At 33.6% G+C, this 17,032-nt stretch overlaps 3 protein-coding genes across 9 annotated transcripts; 2 read left to right on the top strand and 1 right to left on the bottom strand.

Annotated features, from left to right (window-relative positions):
* Positions 1-131: 131 nt before the first annotated feature.
* On the top strand, positions 132-3,813 carry LOC114173421 (replication protein A 70 kDa DNA-binding subunit A). The gene is made up of 2 exons (XM_028057805.2): positions 132-608; positions 1,230-3,813. The coding sequence occupies exons 1-2, from the start codon at positions 331-333 to the stop codon at positions 3,562-3,564; spliced, it is 2,613 nt and encodes an 870-aa protein (XP_027913606.2). The 5' UTR covers positions 132-330; the 3' UTR covers positions 3,565-3,813.
* Positions 3,814-6,409: 2,596 nt separating this feature from the next.
* On the top strand, positions 6,410-9,130 carry LOC114173425 (uncharacterized). 6 transcript variants are annotated; one of them, XM_028057813.2, is made up of 4 exons: positions 6,410-6,528; positions 7,405-7,566; positions 7,667-7,960; positions 8,309-9,130. In XM_028057813.2, the coding sequence occupies exons 2-4, from the start codon at positions 7,426-7,428 to the stop codon at positions 8,951-8,953; spliced, it is 1,080 nt and encodes a 359-aa protein (XP_027913614.2). In that variant the 5' UTR covers positions 6,410-6,528; positions 7,405-7,425; the 3' UTR covers positions 8,954-9,130. The 6 variants fall into 6 exon arrangements, with proteins under 6 accessions (XP_027913614.2, XP_027913617.2, XP_027913618.2 ...); XM_028057816.2 differs by having other exon boundaries at positions 6,411-6,528; positions 7,408-7,566; XM_028057817.2 differs by lacking the exon at positions 6,410-6,528 and adding an exon at positions 6,546-6,723.
* Positions 9,131-10,319: 1,189 nt separating this feature from the next.
* Positions 10,320-15,058, bottom strand: LOC114173420 (putative disease resistance protein RGA4). Of its 2 annotated transcripts, none has more exons than XR_014993055.1 (2): positions 11,422-15,057; positions 10,320-10,738 (listed from the first exon to the last, which is right to left on the bottom strand). XR_014993055.1 is itself a non-coding variant. In XM_085669972.1 (2 exons), exons 1-2 carry the CDS (start codon positions 14,782-14,784, stop codon positions 10,711-10,713), a joined length of 3,315 nt encoding a protein of 1,104 aa, XP_085526098.1. In that variant the 5' UTR covers positions 14,785-15,058; the 3' UTR covers positions 10,320-10,710. The 2 variants fall into 2 exon arrangements, 1 of the variants encoding a protein (XP_085526098.1); XM_085669972.1 differs by having other exon boundaries at positions 11,498-15,058.
* Positions 15,059-17,032: the final 1,974 nt, after the last annotated feature.

Raw genomic sequence — 17,032 nt, 5'->3', positions numbered from 1 at the left:
AAAATAATTTTGTCACATGTTATTAAGTTGTAAAATAAATATGTAAAGGTCAAATAAGTCATCACAAGTTTTAGGGATATGGTAGGAATTAAAAAATTCCCAATACTCTTTATGGACATTTCAGAAATTAATTCCCCCATTCGCAATTCGCGGTTCTCTCTATCGAAACCACTTATGGCGCCTTTTAAAATTATTGAATCCCGCTAGGGTTTCACACTCTCTTGTAACCTCCCACTTTCACTTTGTGTTTGATTCGATCCCATTTTCTGGGGTTTTCTTTTTTCGATCCTCATTTTTTCAGCAAAACGAAATAAGAAGAGAACAGCAACAATGGCGGGGTCACTGACGCCAGGGGCCATAAAAGAAATATGCGGTGCCAATTGTTCCAGTAGTTTGAAACCAGTGTTGCAAGTTATAGATTTGAAGCTGGTGCAGTCGCAACAAGCCAATAACACCGAGAGGTACCGGCTGGTTCTATCTGACGGTTCCTTTTACCAGCAAGGCATGCTTGCCACGCAGATGAACGAACTAGTTCATTCTGCAAAGTTGCAGAAAGGTTCCGTCGTTAGGCTCACACAGTTCATCTGCAACGATGTCCAGAACCGCAAGTGAGTTCTACATCTTGTTGACAGGTTTTGTCTTAATTTTTTCTTTCCAAGTTGTTGAAATTTCTGTGAGAAAAAGGTGAAATGCATTTTATATCATTGTGTGAATTTTTTTGGATAGTGGTGATACTTTTAAGCGTTCCTATTCTTCTTTTGGGCGGGATTTTCATTGAATGCTTGTGGTTGAATTTGGGTAGCGGTTGGTTGCGGTTCTTGATATCGTGGAAGAATCCTGAATACCAATTGTGGCTGAGTTGCAATGCTGTTGCAGAACCTAAATGTTGACGTTGCAAGCTGTTTTAATATGCGTGCTTTGGTTGGTTTTTGTTTTTATTTTGATGTTTCATATCTAATGCATGTATTATCTTTCACTGCTAATGCATTTCATTTCCGTTATGTTTTCTCTGTATTAAATTTGTGTTTTTCAAGACTTGATAATCTAATGGGCTCAAGAGAAAGAATTTTCATGGGTGATTATTTCTTGTGATGATTTTATAGTTCCGTGATTGCTTTGGTTGAATGATTTACTGTCAGTGCTCAGTGGGAGACAGTTTTGCATGTTAATTGTAGGTGTATTTTTTTCTCATTTAGATCATGATTTGGCTGTCTAATTGTTGGGTACAGGATCATTGTCATCATTGACCTAGACGTTGTAGTGGAAAAATGTGAGTTGATTGGAGAACCTGTTGCATTACCAAAAGATGGATCTGCAGAATCGGGCACTGGTCAATCAGGAGTCACCCCTGGAAATTCACAATCTTTGAATAACCGTTCACACCCAGGCAGCATTTCTGCTAGACCGAATGTAGGCAGCATGCCTGCTAGACCGAATATGGCCGTACCATCTCCAGATCATCCAAGAATGAATGCTCCTGCCAGTAGTGTTTATTCTGGTATTTCCAACCCTGGATCTAGTTATTCTAGTAATGCACCTCCTACATATCCTAAAGTAGAACCCGGAGCTAATTTTTCTAGATCAGCACCATTTACTGGATCTCATGGTGATCAGAACATGGGTATTCGTCATCCCCAATCTGAGACTTCAAGGACCTTGCCAAACTCTTTTTCTCGTGCACCTCAGCCTATGTATCGGCAACCATCTCCAATGTACACTAACAGAGGGCCAATTGGAAAAAATGAAGCTCCCCCTAGGATAATTCCAATAGCAGCATTGAATCCTTACCAGAATATGTGGACAATTAAAGCCAGAGTAACAGCTAAGGGAGAACTCAGGCACTATAACAATGCTCGAGGTGATGGCAAGGTGTTTTCATTTGACCTTTTGGATTCTGATGGTGGGCAGATTCGGGCAACTTGCTTCAATAGTGTGGCTGATCAGTTCTATAATTTGATTGAAGCTGGTAAGGTATACCTAGTTTCCAGGGGAAGCATAAAGCCAGCTCAGAAGAATTTCAATCACCTTCCCAATGATCAAGAGTTAACCCTTGATATGACATCGATCATACAACCATGCCCTGATGATGATAACTCAATTCCAAAGCAAACTTTTAATTTTCGCCCAATTAGTGAAATTGAAAGTTTGGAAAGCAATACCATAGTGGATGTGATTGGTGTGGTGACTTCAATTAGCCCTACAGCTTCGATCATGAGAAAAAATGGTACTGAAACTCAGAAGAGAACACTCCAGTTGAAAGACATGTCTGGCCGAAGTGTTGAGTTAACATTGTGGGGAAATTTTTGCAACGTGGAAGGACAAAGGCTGCAAAATATTTGTGATGATGGGAAATTTCCAGTTTTGGCTGCAAAAACTGTCAGAATTAATGATTTCAATGGAAAGTCTGTTGGGACTATAATGACTAGCCTACTGTTCGTAGAGCCTGATTTTCCAGAGGCTTACACACTGAAAAGATGGTTTGAAAATGAAGGGAAGAATGTTCCAACTCTCTCTATCTCCAGAGATACATCTAGTTTTCCTAAGAATGATAATCGGAAAACTGTATCTCAAATTAAAGATGAGAAGTTAGGGACTTCAGAGAAGCCTGATTGGATATCGGTCTGTGCAACTATTTCATACCTAAAGTGTGATAACTTCTGTTACCCAGGATGTCCTATCATGATAGGGGATAGACAATGTAACAAAAAAGTGACTAACAATGGTGATGGAAAATGGATTTGTGATAGGTGTAACCAATCTGTTGACGCTTGTGATTATAGGTACATACTGTCATTCCAGATAATGGATCACACAGGTGTAACATGGGTTACTGCTTTCCAGGAGAGTGGTGAGGAGATCATGGGCATGCCTGCAAAAGATTTGTATTATCTGAAGTATGAAGAGCAAGATGATGAAAGATTTGCTGAAATCATCCGGAAGGTTATCTTCACCGAGTATGTGTTCAAGTTGAAAGTAAAGGAGGAAACATTCAGTGATGAACAACGCGTTAAGTCAACTGTGGTTAAAGCAGAAAAGGTAAACTATGCATCTAAATCCAGAGTTAGTTTGGAATTGATTGATAAACTCTTGACTGGGAAATCAGAAGGTGCTACCACCGTTACCAACTCGTTATCCGGTAATACTGGAATGGGGAGTGTTGAAACTGGTCAAGTAATGCCACCAGCTTATAACCCAATAAAGAGTAGCACTAATAACACTAGAGATTTTGGGATGCCAGCAAATCAAGTGGGTCAACAATATGGAAACCAATATGGCAATTTTGGTTCAGCAGGTGCTGCTGGTGCATATACATCATGCACCAACTGTGGAGGTTCTGGTCATACTTCTATACTTTGCCCAAATGTTAGAAATGTGTCTGGACAGTCTTCAGGAGGGGGCTTTCCCAACAGGGCATCATATGGTGGATCAGGTGGTGGTGCTTCTGGTGAATGCTTTAAATGCCATCAACCTGGCCACTGGGCAAGAGACTGTCCTGGTTCTGGTGCAGCAACTGCTTCATATGGAAGCACTAATACAATGCATGGAAGATTTGGAGGATATTGAAATTTTGCAAGCCCTTGTTGTCTTTTTTGGAGCTCAGTTTCACTTGTTTCAAGTTCCTCTGTCTTAAATATGTAAAAGCAGTTTGGGCCTAATTCTGTATATACAGGACATAATTATGTGGTGTTGGTGCGACGGTTATCGCTGCCGACAATGCAACTGTCAAACCATGTCTTTTGATCTCGACCATTTTACTATTTAGCTGATGCAGTTGATCATTATAGATATGTTTTAATGCTTGTTTGTTCAAAATGTTATAAGAATTATCCTAACCGTAACTGTGAGACAGAAAGGTACTAACTAATGATTAAAATTCTTTCATGGTTAAAATTATTTTTTGATGTTAATAATAAATTTTAAGAATAAAATAAATATTTTCTTGAATATGACATTAATACAATAATTAATAAGTTATTTGTTATATTTTCATTTTGTACATCATGTTCTAAAAAAACCTATTGAATGAATGTAGATATAAATATAAATTTATAAAATTATTGACTGACTATTGGAGAAAATATTCATCAATCCTAGATACCAATGAATGATTTTGTAATGTCCAATATGATAGATTAATTTATTGAAGTTTTTTGACATTTGTACCTTACTTTGAAAATAAGATAGAGTTCTAAAGAATAAAGGAAAATATTGTTACTTTTTTTTTCTCTAATGGTTAATGAAATTAACATTATTTTATTGAAACGCTAATTAGCGTAATAATTTGATTAATTTTCTCTAAACCTATATTGCCAATTTGCCACACAAATCAAAAATCCAATATCCTAATCCTTATTAAAGAGATTAATATTTTTATCGTTAAATTAAATAATTTAATGTATCAAACCAATGATTATCCTAAATGGAATGATTTCACCACACTAATGTTATAATATCTATATCTATATATAAAAATATTTTTATATACATTTCCTTTTCGATTATACCTAATAAATAATTTTATTATTTTAAATTACAATAATTATATTTTTATTTTATACTGATAATTTAAGTTTAATTAATTTTTAAACTAAAATGTTAGTTTATTATTTGATCTTTCAAAATCATTATTTATTTAAATTTAATTATCTTTTTAAATTAAATTAATTATTCATAATAGTTATGATAAAAAAATACACGTAAACATACACGTAGTTAGACCAGAAAAATGAGTTGTGGTCCACGAGCTAACCCATGAGCTATTTTGCGAGTCTGTCAAAATGAGTTCGGATGAGTTAAAATTTTCAATCCACCATCTTATACGACTAGGTCTATGTAGCTCGCTATCCATTAACCAATTTTTTATTTATTTTAATTTAAAATTTTATATAAATCATTTAAAAAATTAAATTTTTATATTAAATTTTTTAATATGTAGATACGTAATAGTATCGTAACTTATCTTATTAAAAACATTAATTAATAAAAAAATTAGAAAATATTTATATTATTAAATGTTTTTAATATATATTTAAACAAATTTTAAAAATAAAAAATAAAAATAAAGTTAAAATTAAAAAAATAAAGTAACAGGTTTTGATGGTGGGGTCAATCCAATCAAGTCATTTTTAACGATTTAGGATCAAAACAGGTTGAATTAGTCTGTTTTATTATCTTACATATAGTGTACGTATTTATATTCATAAATAAAATATATTGTAATTTTTACTTAATTTATTGATAAATAATAAGTGTTGTTATATATTTATAAATAAAATATATTATAATTTTCTTATTATTTGTCAGTATAAAAAATGACACATATTATTGCATTATTTTAGAAATAGATTATGTTACGATATTGTAATTGATTTATTGATAATAAAAGATAACAAATATTGTCACTGTGATTATGATAAAAATTAGTTATCTTCAAAATATTACAAAAACAATACAGAAGATAACATATATTATTATTGTGATTTTGTGATTATGATAAAAAATTGGTTACCTTCAAAACCCTATATAAACAATCTAAGGGTTTGTTTTTTAATACACTATTATCGCTTTCTCCTCCTTATGATATTAACACTTACATAGAGTTCTTAAGAACTTTTGTGCTATAAAAATTTACTAAGAGGTACATATCCATATTCATATGTATTGTCTATTATTATTATTATTATTATTATTATTATTATTATTATTATTATTTTATTTATTTTTATATAATTCAAAAAAAAAATGCATGTTTTATTCTTTATACAAACCCTTTTCTAGTACATTTATTTATTATAAGGAGAATATTGATCAGTGTCTTAAAAATAATCTGAAGGTATAATTAATAATCATTTATTATACTATATTTATGTTTGAAATCTATAATAATTAATTTTATTAATTAAAATAATGTAAATTTTGATCATAATAATTATTAACGTAATTTTATTTTATTTATATGATAAAAATGTTCATAAACATTATATAATAAAGTCTTAAACACATAAATTATTTAATAATTTTATTAACTTTTATTTTATGTGTATCAAATAAATTATAGATTATAGATGTATAATACCTAGGGACATTTTTTAATCTTTTAAATAAATTATGAAAACTACATTAATAATTATTAAATTAAGAATTTATGTTATTTTAATTGTGAAGTTAATTATTTTAGATTTTAATATAAATGTTTATGAAGTTAATGACTATTAATTATACTTAAACCGTGATTTTATTAGGACCCTTATTATAATAACAGATAGAATTTCTTAAAATTAAGTGAGAAATAAGGTAATTAAATAATTGTAAAATGAATTACACTGAAACAACGGATAAAAGTTGATTTAGTTTTTCCTGTGAATTTAATTTCCACGCAGAGATTCCAAATAGTTGAAGGTTGCGGTTGCACGAGGTTCACAAAAAAATACACTAGTGAAGGCACGTGTCGTTCATCTCTTTAAAACCCGTGTGCTCCCTTCCCACGTGCCTGTGGTAGCCACACGTCTTCGCAGTTCTCTGGTTACGGTATCTTCTTCTTTCTTCTCGTTTTTTCGATTTTCGCTTTCCCGTAGCTTAGTTTCCTTCTCTCTGTTCAATCGTTTGCATTATATATTCGGGGAGGGAAACGGATTCATGCTTTTCGTTAGGGTTTAACTTTATCAATATTTTCACGGTTCGCAATTTCTGCATTTTCCCCGTTCTTTTATAATTGATTGATTGGTACGCACTGGACTGGCCTTAATAATTTTGAATTATGATTATTTATCGGTGTGCATGTGTATGTGTGTTGTGTTGAAGTTTCCAATCGTTGCATGATACTGTAGCTGTAGAATGTCATTGATAACGATGCACTCTACAATTTTTAATTGTAGCACAATTTTATTCGATTTTTGTGGATTTGTCATGCCGTAGCATTTTCCCCTGACGTGAACAGGGAACTATGGGGGATTCTGTTCTGATATATCTGTGTTCATTTTTTACTTTTAGCTTCTTTATGAACAAAAATGTGCTTCATTTTGGTTTGCAAAGCATGCGAGTCTAGTTGTTTGCTCTCACACAGTTTCTCACATTTTTTACTGAGGGCTAGTAGCTTTAGTCTTTATGTTTTCAACACACATGTAAGTTGTTATTTAATTTTGAAGACAATGATTGAGAGATGGATCTATACATTTTCTCCCCTTGATGTTTTTGTTCCCTTGTAATAGATTCATTGATGCTACAAGCATAATTTTCTTGTTTTTTTCACATTTACTCGTTTTAGATCTTTCATTTCTGTCTTATATTTCATGACATGTGGATTTATGTGATTGTGAACTTTGTTCCTTGCAAAGTGACATATATTCTCTCTAATATGATTGGTTTTGATGTCACCTGATTTATGATTTTTTTCCTTCTTTCTAGAAGAAATTGTTTCAGCAAACAATGAACTTCTTTTCAAAGGGAATGAACGGGGATGGATCTGAGTGCCCTTTTGATGTGAATGACATTCAAAGGTGCCCGTTTTTAAGGAACATCAATGAACCTACAAATTTCTCTTTCTTCCAAGCCAAAATCTCCACTCCTGTAAGCCATTCATCTTTGTGTCCTTTCTACCAATCTTGTATCGTAGTTCGTTCATATTTGAGCCAATATGTGAACCTGTTTCTTCATTTTCAATGTTTAGGTGCATGGAGCCAAAGGTCCTATATTTGAAGATGGTCCCAGTTTTAACATGGCATTTAAGCTATTTCATGGGAAGGATGGGGTGGTTCCCCTAACTGACAAAACTGGCTTTGACAGTGGCAGTGCAGAAGCTGCTGTTTCTTTGCCTGTTTTCAACCCTTTAGCGGGGAAAGCTGCCACCATTAGTTTGTCAACCTTTGGACCAGGAGGCCCATTTAGTTTTGGGAATTTTTCCGAGAAATGGAAGAAGCAGAACAATTCCGAATCATCAAATAAAAAGGAACACTCATCTCAGGTAAACGTTTTATTTTATCTTCTTTTTACATTTCTCGTCTTATTTCACACTCACACACACTTGAAACCATATTTGTTGAAGGAAATCCGTTGTATCGTTTAGCGTTTCATCATGAAGTTAGTTTCTGTTAGGAAAAATGTGATTTTATTATGGGCACAAGATCATCAATGATCGAATTGTCTACCATTTTGATAAATTTACACCCATCTTATTATCAATAACTTTGCTGTCAGTGTTGGCAATCATGATTTTCTTTTCGTGTTGCTTACTAACTCTGTCAACTAGGTTACGTAACATTCAAAACTCGATTTGCATTGAATTTTCTTTCTCTGTCGTGCTTCATTCCAGAAGGGTGATGTATCAAAGCACGAGGCCCTTGGAAACGAATGGTTGGCAAACGGAAATTGCCCAATTGCCAAGTCTTATAGAGCTGTAGGCAACGTTCTACCCCTTGTTGCAACAGCTTTTCGGCCACCAAGTGGAATGAAGCTTAAATGTCCACCAGCAGTTGTTGCCGCAAGGGCTGCCCTTGCCCGAACAGCCCTTGTGAAAAACTTGCGCCCTCAGCCTCTTCCTGCAAAAATGCTTGTTATTGCAGCTTTGGGCATGGCGGTTAACGTGCCCTTTGGCATGTGGAAGGAACATACCGCGAAATTCTCGTTATCTTGGTTTGTGGCCGTGCATGCTGCTGTTCCCTTTATAGCCATGCTTCGGAAATCAGTGGTGATGCCTAAATCAGCTATGGCACTGACCATTATAGCTTCTATCCTTGGGCAAGTTATTGGCTCGAGAGCTGAGCGTATCCGTCTGAAAACAATCACTACTGAGATGGGAAAAGTGAAAACAGAGACAGTATGCAACATGGAAGACTACAGTCCCAGGAAGCTTGGTGATATTAGGGCCAATCACTGCAGTGCTGGAGGAATGGTCCTCAAGTCGTCACTTCCTGTGAAGGATACAGGATCATCTTCAACTGCTGGCGTGTGTTATTGACCTGTAAAGATGGGAAATAAATCATTCAAGTTCTATCTTGATTAATGTAGATAGATAAGCTTTGTGAACTGTGTATAACATGAACAGAAATTTAGACATGCAGCTACTTTGCATGCAGAAACGTATCTGGACAATTGATCACTGAATTCTGATAAAGTATCAGTTTGTTTTGTGTTATCCATATTTTTATATTTTGTTGAAGTGCATTGCAATCGATTGCAATTGCATTTAATGTTTGAAAATATTTTCATGTTTTGGTTTAATACTTTGACCCTATCTCTCTTTGTTCCAGAAGCGCAAATTTAATACCTTTGGAAATGATTAGGGAAAAGCTTTCTCAGAGTCTCCTAATTAAGGGATCTTCATCTGTCATTGCTCGAGCTGCGTCTAACTGGAATTTCCGAATTTCGTGAAAGGTGGTGACAGTGATATGATGTATTCCAACGAATTTGGTCATAATAAAACGTTGTTTTTATGATGGTTCAGATGATTATGATATAATATACTTTGATGTCTGTGAGATTATCATCTACCAATGGTTCAGAATTGGATGGCAGTTAATTTATGTTGAATAGGCTCATATTTCACACTTTTTAAAAGAATAAGTTAGAATAAATTTTAAATTTTGTTTCAAATGTAATTTGGTGACTAAATTTTATCATAAAATATTCTGAAATGAATAATTAAAAATTGGTTAAATATACGTATTTTGAAATAGTTCGAAATTAGGGGTAATTATAGGGTTCATCGAACAGATAATAATTTAGATGGTGTAAAACAGGGGTCCAAAACACAGAGGAAGTCTTCATTAGCAATACACTTAGTCTCTTATTAAGTTCTCATGAAAACAAGGTTAGGCTTCACTTTGGATTTCTTAAAACAATATTAGTAACACAATTTTCAATTTTATTTGATGTAAATGGTTAAAATTGTACTAAATAAACTGAAAAGGGAGAATTATTTGTTTTATTGGATGGGAATGAATTAAATTGACAGTTATAAATGTAGTTTATAAACATGCTCATGCAAATAAACTTGTATAATTAAAATAAATATTAATTATCTTATTAAAACGTGTATTTGTTTTAATTTTCAGTATTAATCTTTTAATACATTTCAATTCTATTCTGATTAATATTTATAATTTAGACTTTTCAATCGATGTTTTAAGTTAGTTTGATGTTACTGTATTCTTTTAAACTCGTTTAATATTGGTTACATGTATAAAAGTCAAAGTATCCAATCTAAATTATTTTTAATAAGATTCTTTGAATTTGATATTATATTAAAATTGTTCTTATAAGGAACAGAAACTGGTTTCAATGGAAAAGAAAAACATAGTTTCATGATGAAATGAATTGAATGATTACAGAGCATAATTCATTCTCATATCTTCTAAGGTGAAAATTATCATCATTTATATACATAATTTGATTTAAAATCTTCCGCAAATCACAATATTTGGTTGTGATCTTTGGACGAAAATGGAGACCTGAATAGCGCTTTCTTCTTGGAGCAATTAAGACACAGTAACTGAAATGGACAGAGCCATTTGTAAATCTGTAACATCATTGAAGGAATTTTGTTTGTGTTGTTATTTGACAGACACACAAGCTGGAATAGAACAGGTTTGAATTCCTATCGTTTTCAGCAACAAAATGAACGAAAATAGTGAATTTCTTCCTTTACTCAGTATCTGATCAGCTGTTTAGCAGAGACAGGATATGCCCTCTTCACTCTATCCTTACTACCACCCTTCATTGAAGTGAAGGTGACTTTGGTACACTAGAAAAATGCAAAACTAAATAAGTTATGCATAATTTTAAAATAAAACAGATGTATGAAAAATTAATAAAATCATTACATTGTAAAACTAAAAAATAACAGACGGTTAGTTTTTCCAGGCTCAAACAGCATCATGAGAATATATATATATTCTTAATGAACAAACATATAATAATTAAAAAAAGATGTCGCAAACCTTGTAAAAATAGATTTTTTTTTTACTTTTTGTTTTTTCCAGCTTAAAATTAGATATCCAAGTGAGTACGTAGACATGGAATAATCATAGTACGTAGGTAGTCATGGAAAAGAAGTGTATAAAAGATAATTTGATGATGGTATACGTATTTTTTCTTTTACTCAAATAAAATTACCAGAATACATGGCATGTTGAAGCCAAGAGAAAGAAACGTATAGATCATACAAATTTAAGCACCATTTAAAAAAATACACAAAACCAAACCAAACATGCGTTAGAGGTATTTTTTAGTATAAGGTGGTGTTGGCACTGCTGCAAATATATGAAATAATTGCGTAGATAGATTATGATTATCATAAAAGGTAATTTGTGTAGAAGAGGTAATGTTTTTGAAATTACTAACAAAGAATAGATTATGATTCAGTTAAAACCTTAGTTGTTACAAGAAGAGGTAATTTGTGTTGAAATTAAACAATCATTCACTTACCTCAAAATGTTTATTACCATTCTATTTTTGGAATGTGGTTTATGTATTGCCAATCCCACAACACTATTGAACTTACCATAAAAAGTGGGTTTCATCATAAAATAGTTTTATATTTGGAATGTGGTTTATGTATTGCCAATCCTCTCCTGTTTCCCTCTTGCACCGCTTCTCCAGATGAGGACATCCGCCTATATATAAAGAAGACAAGTTGGTGAGGCGTTGAATGCTACTCGGCAGTGACCTCAACTCCCTACAGTAATTAATGATTAATTCTTCAAGAGTAGATATATCTCCCAGCCAGTCCGGCAATGAAGCACACTTGCAACTCCATATATCCAAAGAACGTAGGGAGGGGACACGTTGTAAGCCATCTGGTAATGTGGAGCAATCCGTGATTGACACGTGTCGAAGGGCAGTTAGTTGGCTCATACTGCTTGGTAGAGCCACCAGCTCTGGACAACACCAGATCGTCAATATCTCAAGACACGCCAAATGTCGAACACCTTCAGACAAGGATTTTAATTTCTTACAGAAACAAATGTTTAAAGTTCGAAGAGAAGTTAGACCTTCCAACACATGTTCTGGAAAATACTCCAAATCATACCAATAACCAATGACAAGGTCCTCTAATGCATCCAGCGTGCCGAATTGGTCAGGTAGTGTCTTTACTCCTTTAATCGATGTAATATTCAGGGTCTTTAGACAGGGCGTATTCCCCACAACTCCTTCCATGAAGAAACCCACTTCGTCAATGCTTTCAACATAAAGTTTCTCAACAGAAGGAAGACGTGGGAATTTAAAGTTGGAGACCTTTTTAATTGTTAATTGGGAAAGACGAGGGAGCATCTCTACTCCTTCATCCCTCAACAACCTCTCCAATTTTGGTAAATTCTCCAGAATCAATTCCTCCAACGATGGAAATGCCTTCTCCACGCCGTCATACGTCTCACCATCTATGCACTTCACATTTTTCATTCCACTCACCTCTAGCCTTTTCATGTGTGGTAGTTTACCAAGAGGAGGAAGCTCCTCACAGTTGTAACAGCGGAAGAGCTTAACTTCCACCAACTCTCTTAGAGTGACTGGACTTCTCATCCAACTCGATAACTGTCTTCCCTCATACCCATTCATATGAAAACTCTTCAGAGTTGACGGAGGTTCCAGGGCTTCCAGTACTCTCTCCACACTAACATTACTACTTTTTGAATTAGTACTACTACTCCATGACAAGTGTAGGTGATTCAATTCCTTCTTGCTCATTAAATTTGCTTGTTTAGCATCCCATTCACTGGGGACGTTGTTTAGGCCTCTGATTCTCAGCGCGCCTCCCAGTTTTAAGCTGTGCAACTCTGCTAACCCGCACCCTGGCTTTGAACCCACAACGAAAATGCTGAGTGTTCTTAGATGCCTTAACTTGCTAATATTCGGAGGCATTTCTGCTATTGAAGCACAATCATCAATCAAAACATGTCTTAAATCCTGTAATTGTGTCAATTTTTTGGGTAGCTCAACATCGGTACAAGATTTCAGTTTCAATATTTGCAATTTCGGCAACCCACAAATTGAATTAAGCACACTTGCCCCCAAACGGCCACGCATACTCAAGTATCTCAAATGTACTAAATCATTCAGTGGAATCCTTGGAAAAGATTTTGTGCATAATGCTCGTACACCATGGTTTGATGGCAACTGACTAAAACAACCATAATTCAGAATAGTCCGCATGGATTCAACTTTCTTGAAAGCAGACATATAGACAGGAACATCATTATTTAACAATCGCAAATGGTGAACTCTAGCAGACAACTCAGTAAATCTCCCTGTCTCAATAACCACACATTCTTCGCCCATAACAAATTGTGCAAGATCATGAAATAGGTCATGCATCTTGAAACTTATAATCATCCCAAACTCATCGAACTTTGCTTCTTGAAAAAATGATCTAGAGTATAATTTTCTCCACACATAATTACCCACATCCTCTACTCCCACACTTCCTTCACATTTAATAAATTCATTAGCCATCCAAAGATGAATTAATTCTTCCTTCACAATTTCAAAACCTTTGGGAAAGATTGCACAGAAAGAAAAGCATCTCCTCAACGACAGCTCCAGATTAAAGTAGCTTAGTTTCAAAACACGCATAATAGCATTTTCCTCACCTGTCATTAAACTACTTTCCTCCCGGATATCCCAAATCTCACTTTCTTTTACATTTTCCCATTGTGTTACCTCATTTTGATGACGCAGAATGCTTCCCAGTGTTTTGATTGCAAGCGGAGAACCAACGCATTTTTTCATTATTTCTTTGCCGATTGCCACAAGCTCTTCTCTCTCTTCTCTGTTTGGTCCAAACGCAGAGCTTTTGAACAATGACCAACTGTCTTCTCCTGACAATTCTTTCAAATGGTGCGCGTGATGTGTCTCCATGGTGGAAGCACATTCCTCCAGTCGAGTTGTGACCAAAACGGTAGCTCCTTTTGCTCCCCTTGCACACTGTAACATCCCCTTCAAATGCTTCCATTGTTCTTGGTCTTCATTCCACACATCATCAAGAACAAGTAAATATCTCTTGTTGCACAACACTTCTTCAATCTTTTTCCGCATTGTTTCTAAAGATTGGAAATTGGGGTTTTGTCCAGTGACATATTCTATGATGGATTGCAGAATTTCCTTCATATTGAAATCAACAGAAACATACACCCAAATTGTCAAGTCAAAATGTTTGCATACCCTGTGATCATTGAAGACCTGCTTGGCAAGAGTTGTTTTCCCAAGTCCACCCATACCAACTATGGGATAAATGTTGAGGTCTTCACTGTTACTAGCCTCTTCCAAGAGAAACTTCACAATTTCCTCTCGATCCCGGTCTCTGCCACAGAATATGGGTTCGGTAATGACAGAGGTAGTTTGGCGCCAATCATCATCATCATCCACTACTTGCTTCTCTGTGACACCGACACACAATCCAAGCGAGCGTCTCTCTTCATGAATGACATCAAACCTTTGGGTGATGTCTTTCATCCTCTTTCCAATATGAAAACGAAAGAGAATGTCCTTAGGATGGAGACGGGATAGGCGTGAAGTATGACCATCAACAGAGTGCATCTTTGTGGAGTGAATTGAACATTCATCCAAGATATCATCCAGTACATATGCTGCATCTGTGAGTTTCTGCAGCCAATCCTTCACAGCATGGTTTTTTATTTGCTTTCTCTCCGCATCTCTGAAGACAGCACGAATTGCAGTGAGATTGCTGGAAAGCTTTTGAGTCTGTTGGTCAACACCCAAAAATGATGAAAACTGGTCTCGGCAAAGAGATTGCAAGTTTTCAATTACAATTCCAAGCAAAGCCTCAGCCATTTGCAGAAAGGAGAGTTTTTTTGGATGATTCTGGTTGTGGAGAAGGAAGTACGGGGAAGAGTGTTAACAGTAAGTGGAAAACAATTTCAGTGGAAGGATGTTTTGTGGTGATCCGAGAAAATGATCAATTTTCATTAACTACGAGTCATTTAATTGAATTGACAATCGGTGGCCATGGCAAGAAAGATAGCGCAAAAGTTGTTGTCTTCCTTCCCAAGTGGACCCTCTTTGCTGTTGTTGACGAAGAGTGTTCATAAGATGAGTCAAGTCAAATCAACCATATAATTACAAGCAACTTCGCTCTTTTCCTTTTATTTGCGCTTAAATTTCACAACTTTTTCCACATTATGTTTATCACTTATGTCGCCACTCTTTTTAGTGCGCTGTGACCCTAACCCAATCCTATAAAATTAAACTTATTTCTAAAGTCGATGTGAGACTTCCAACACTAACATATTTGAAATTTATTTAAAATTTAAAATTATATTAGATTTTTCATGAAAACCGTAAAAGTTTCCATGAGAAGGGTATTAGTAACAATTTGTCTGGCAATTTTATCCATTAATCATCATTGAAATAATTTAGTTTAACTGTCTTCTGATCATGTTTAAATATTATAGAGATGAACTGTTTTCTAAATAATAAAATCTTTTTAAAATTTCTATTTATATATAAACTTTTTATTATTAAAATAATAATAACATTTTATTATTTAAAACAGTGTCACTCAGATTCTCACGCTTACATTCAGTTTAATCTCGACAAACATAAATATATTAAATAAGTTTAATCAACGAAGACATGTATTAGTTTTAATCTTCATTATCAACACATTTCAAGTCTATTCTAAGTAATATTCATAATTTAGGCGTGGCAATTGATGTCTTAAATTAGTTATATGTTACTGAATTCATTTAAACTTGTTTAATATTAGTTACAAATATAAAAATCAAATTATCCGATCTAAATTGTTTTTAATTAGATTCTTTGAATTTGGTATTATATTAAAAATTTTCCCATAAGAATGAGAAAGTGATTTGAATAGAAAAGCAAAACCTAGTTTTATAATGAAATGAATTGAGTCCCGTAAATTATTACTAGAAATGAGTTTAATTCATTCCCATAATTCAATTAATAAGATGAAAATTACCTTCCCTTATATATATTTTAATTTAATATTGTCTTAAGTAAAATATGCAATTAATTTCAATATTTAGTTGTATTCTTTGGACAAAAATGGCGACCTGAATGACACTTTCTTCTTGGGCCAATTATAGATCCACTAACTGAACAGGGAGAAAGCCCATTTATATATCTGTTACATCCTTTGATAAATTTTGTTTATTTTTTCACTTACACACAAGCTGGAATACAAGAGGCTTGAATTCCTATCGTTTTCAGCAATAAAATGAATGAAAGTATCAAATTTCCTCCTTTTTCACTTTAATATAATGATATTATGATTTTTTTTTTTTTTTGAGATCGATCAGTATGAATTATTGATTGATATATCATTATATTTTTTTTAAAAGAATTAATGACTCACACTAAATGATATAAAAAATTAAAAAATAAAAATTAAAAAATAAGAATCCTTGTATAATTTTCCTCGCTCTATCCCTATTACCACCCTTCATTGAACTACCAAAATGCAAAACTAACAAAAACCATTACATTGTAAAACTAAAAATAACAGACAGTTAACTTTGCCAGGCTTAAACAGCATCAAGAGAATATATATATTCTTAATAAACAAACATATGATAATTAAAAAGAAATTCCTCAAACCTTAAAAAAATAGAAAAAAGATAATCTTTTTGTTTTTTCCAGCTTAAAATTATATATCCATGTGAGTACGTAGACATGGAATAATCACAGTACGTACTTAATGATGAAAAAAAAAATTGTAAGTGTACAAATGTAGGTGAATGTGTCCACATTCAAGTACATATATAATTAATAAACATCATTACAATATTGTCCCACTGAACCCTTTTCTCACTGAGCACAGTATCCTACTTTATTTTATTTTTCACTTGTTTAAATGATCATATATATACAGCAGTGATAGTTCTTCACCAACCATAGGTTCATTGAATAAAGTTAAAACTTAGGTCAAATACATAAATGAATGAAATCCCGTTAAAAAAAATACTTTAATGATGCTATAAACGTTTTTTTACTCAAATAATAAATTACCATAATACATGTTGAGGCCAATATAAATGTTTGTGATCTTATAAATTTA

This window comes from Vigna unguiculata, chromosome 2, assembly GCF_037176805.1.
Source record: "Vigna unguiculata cultivar grain cowpea cultivar isolate G323 ecotype 2 chromosome 2, ASM3717680v1, whole genome shotgun sequence".
Classification (NCBI taxonomy): domain Eukaryota; kingdom Viridiplantae; phylum Streptophyta; class Magnoliopsida; order Fabales; family Fabaceae; genus Vigna; species Vigna unguiculata.
Note: the sequence above shows the minus strand (reverse complement) of the source record. Positions and strands in the feature narration are given on the sequence as shown.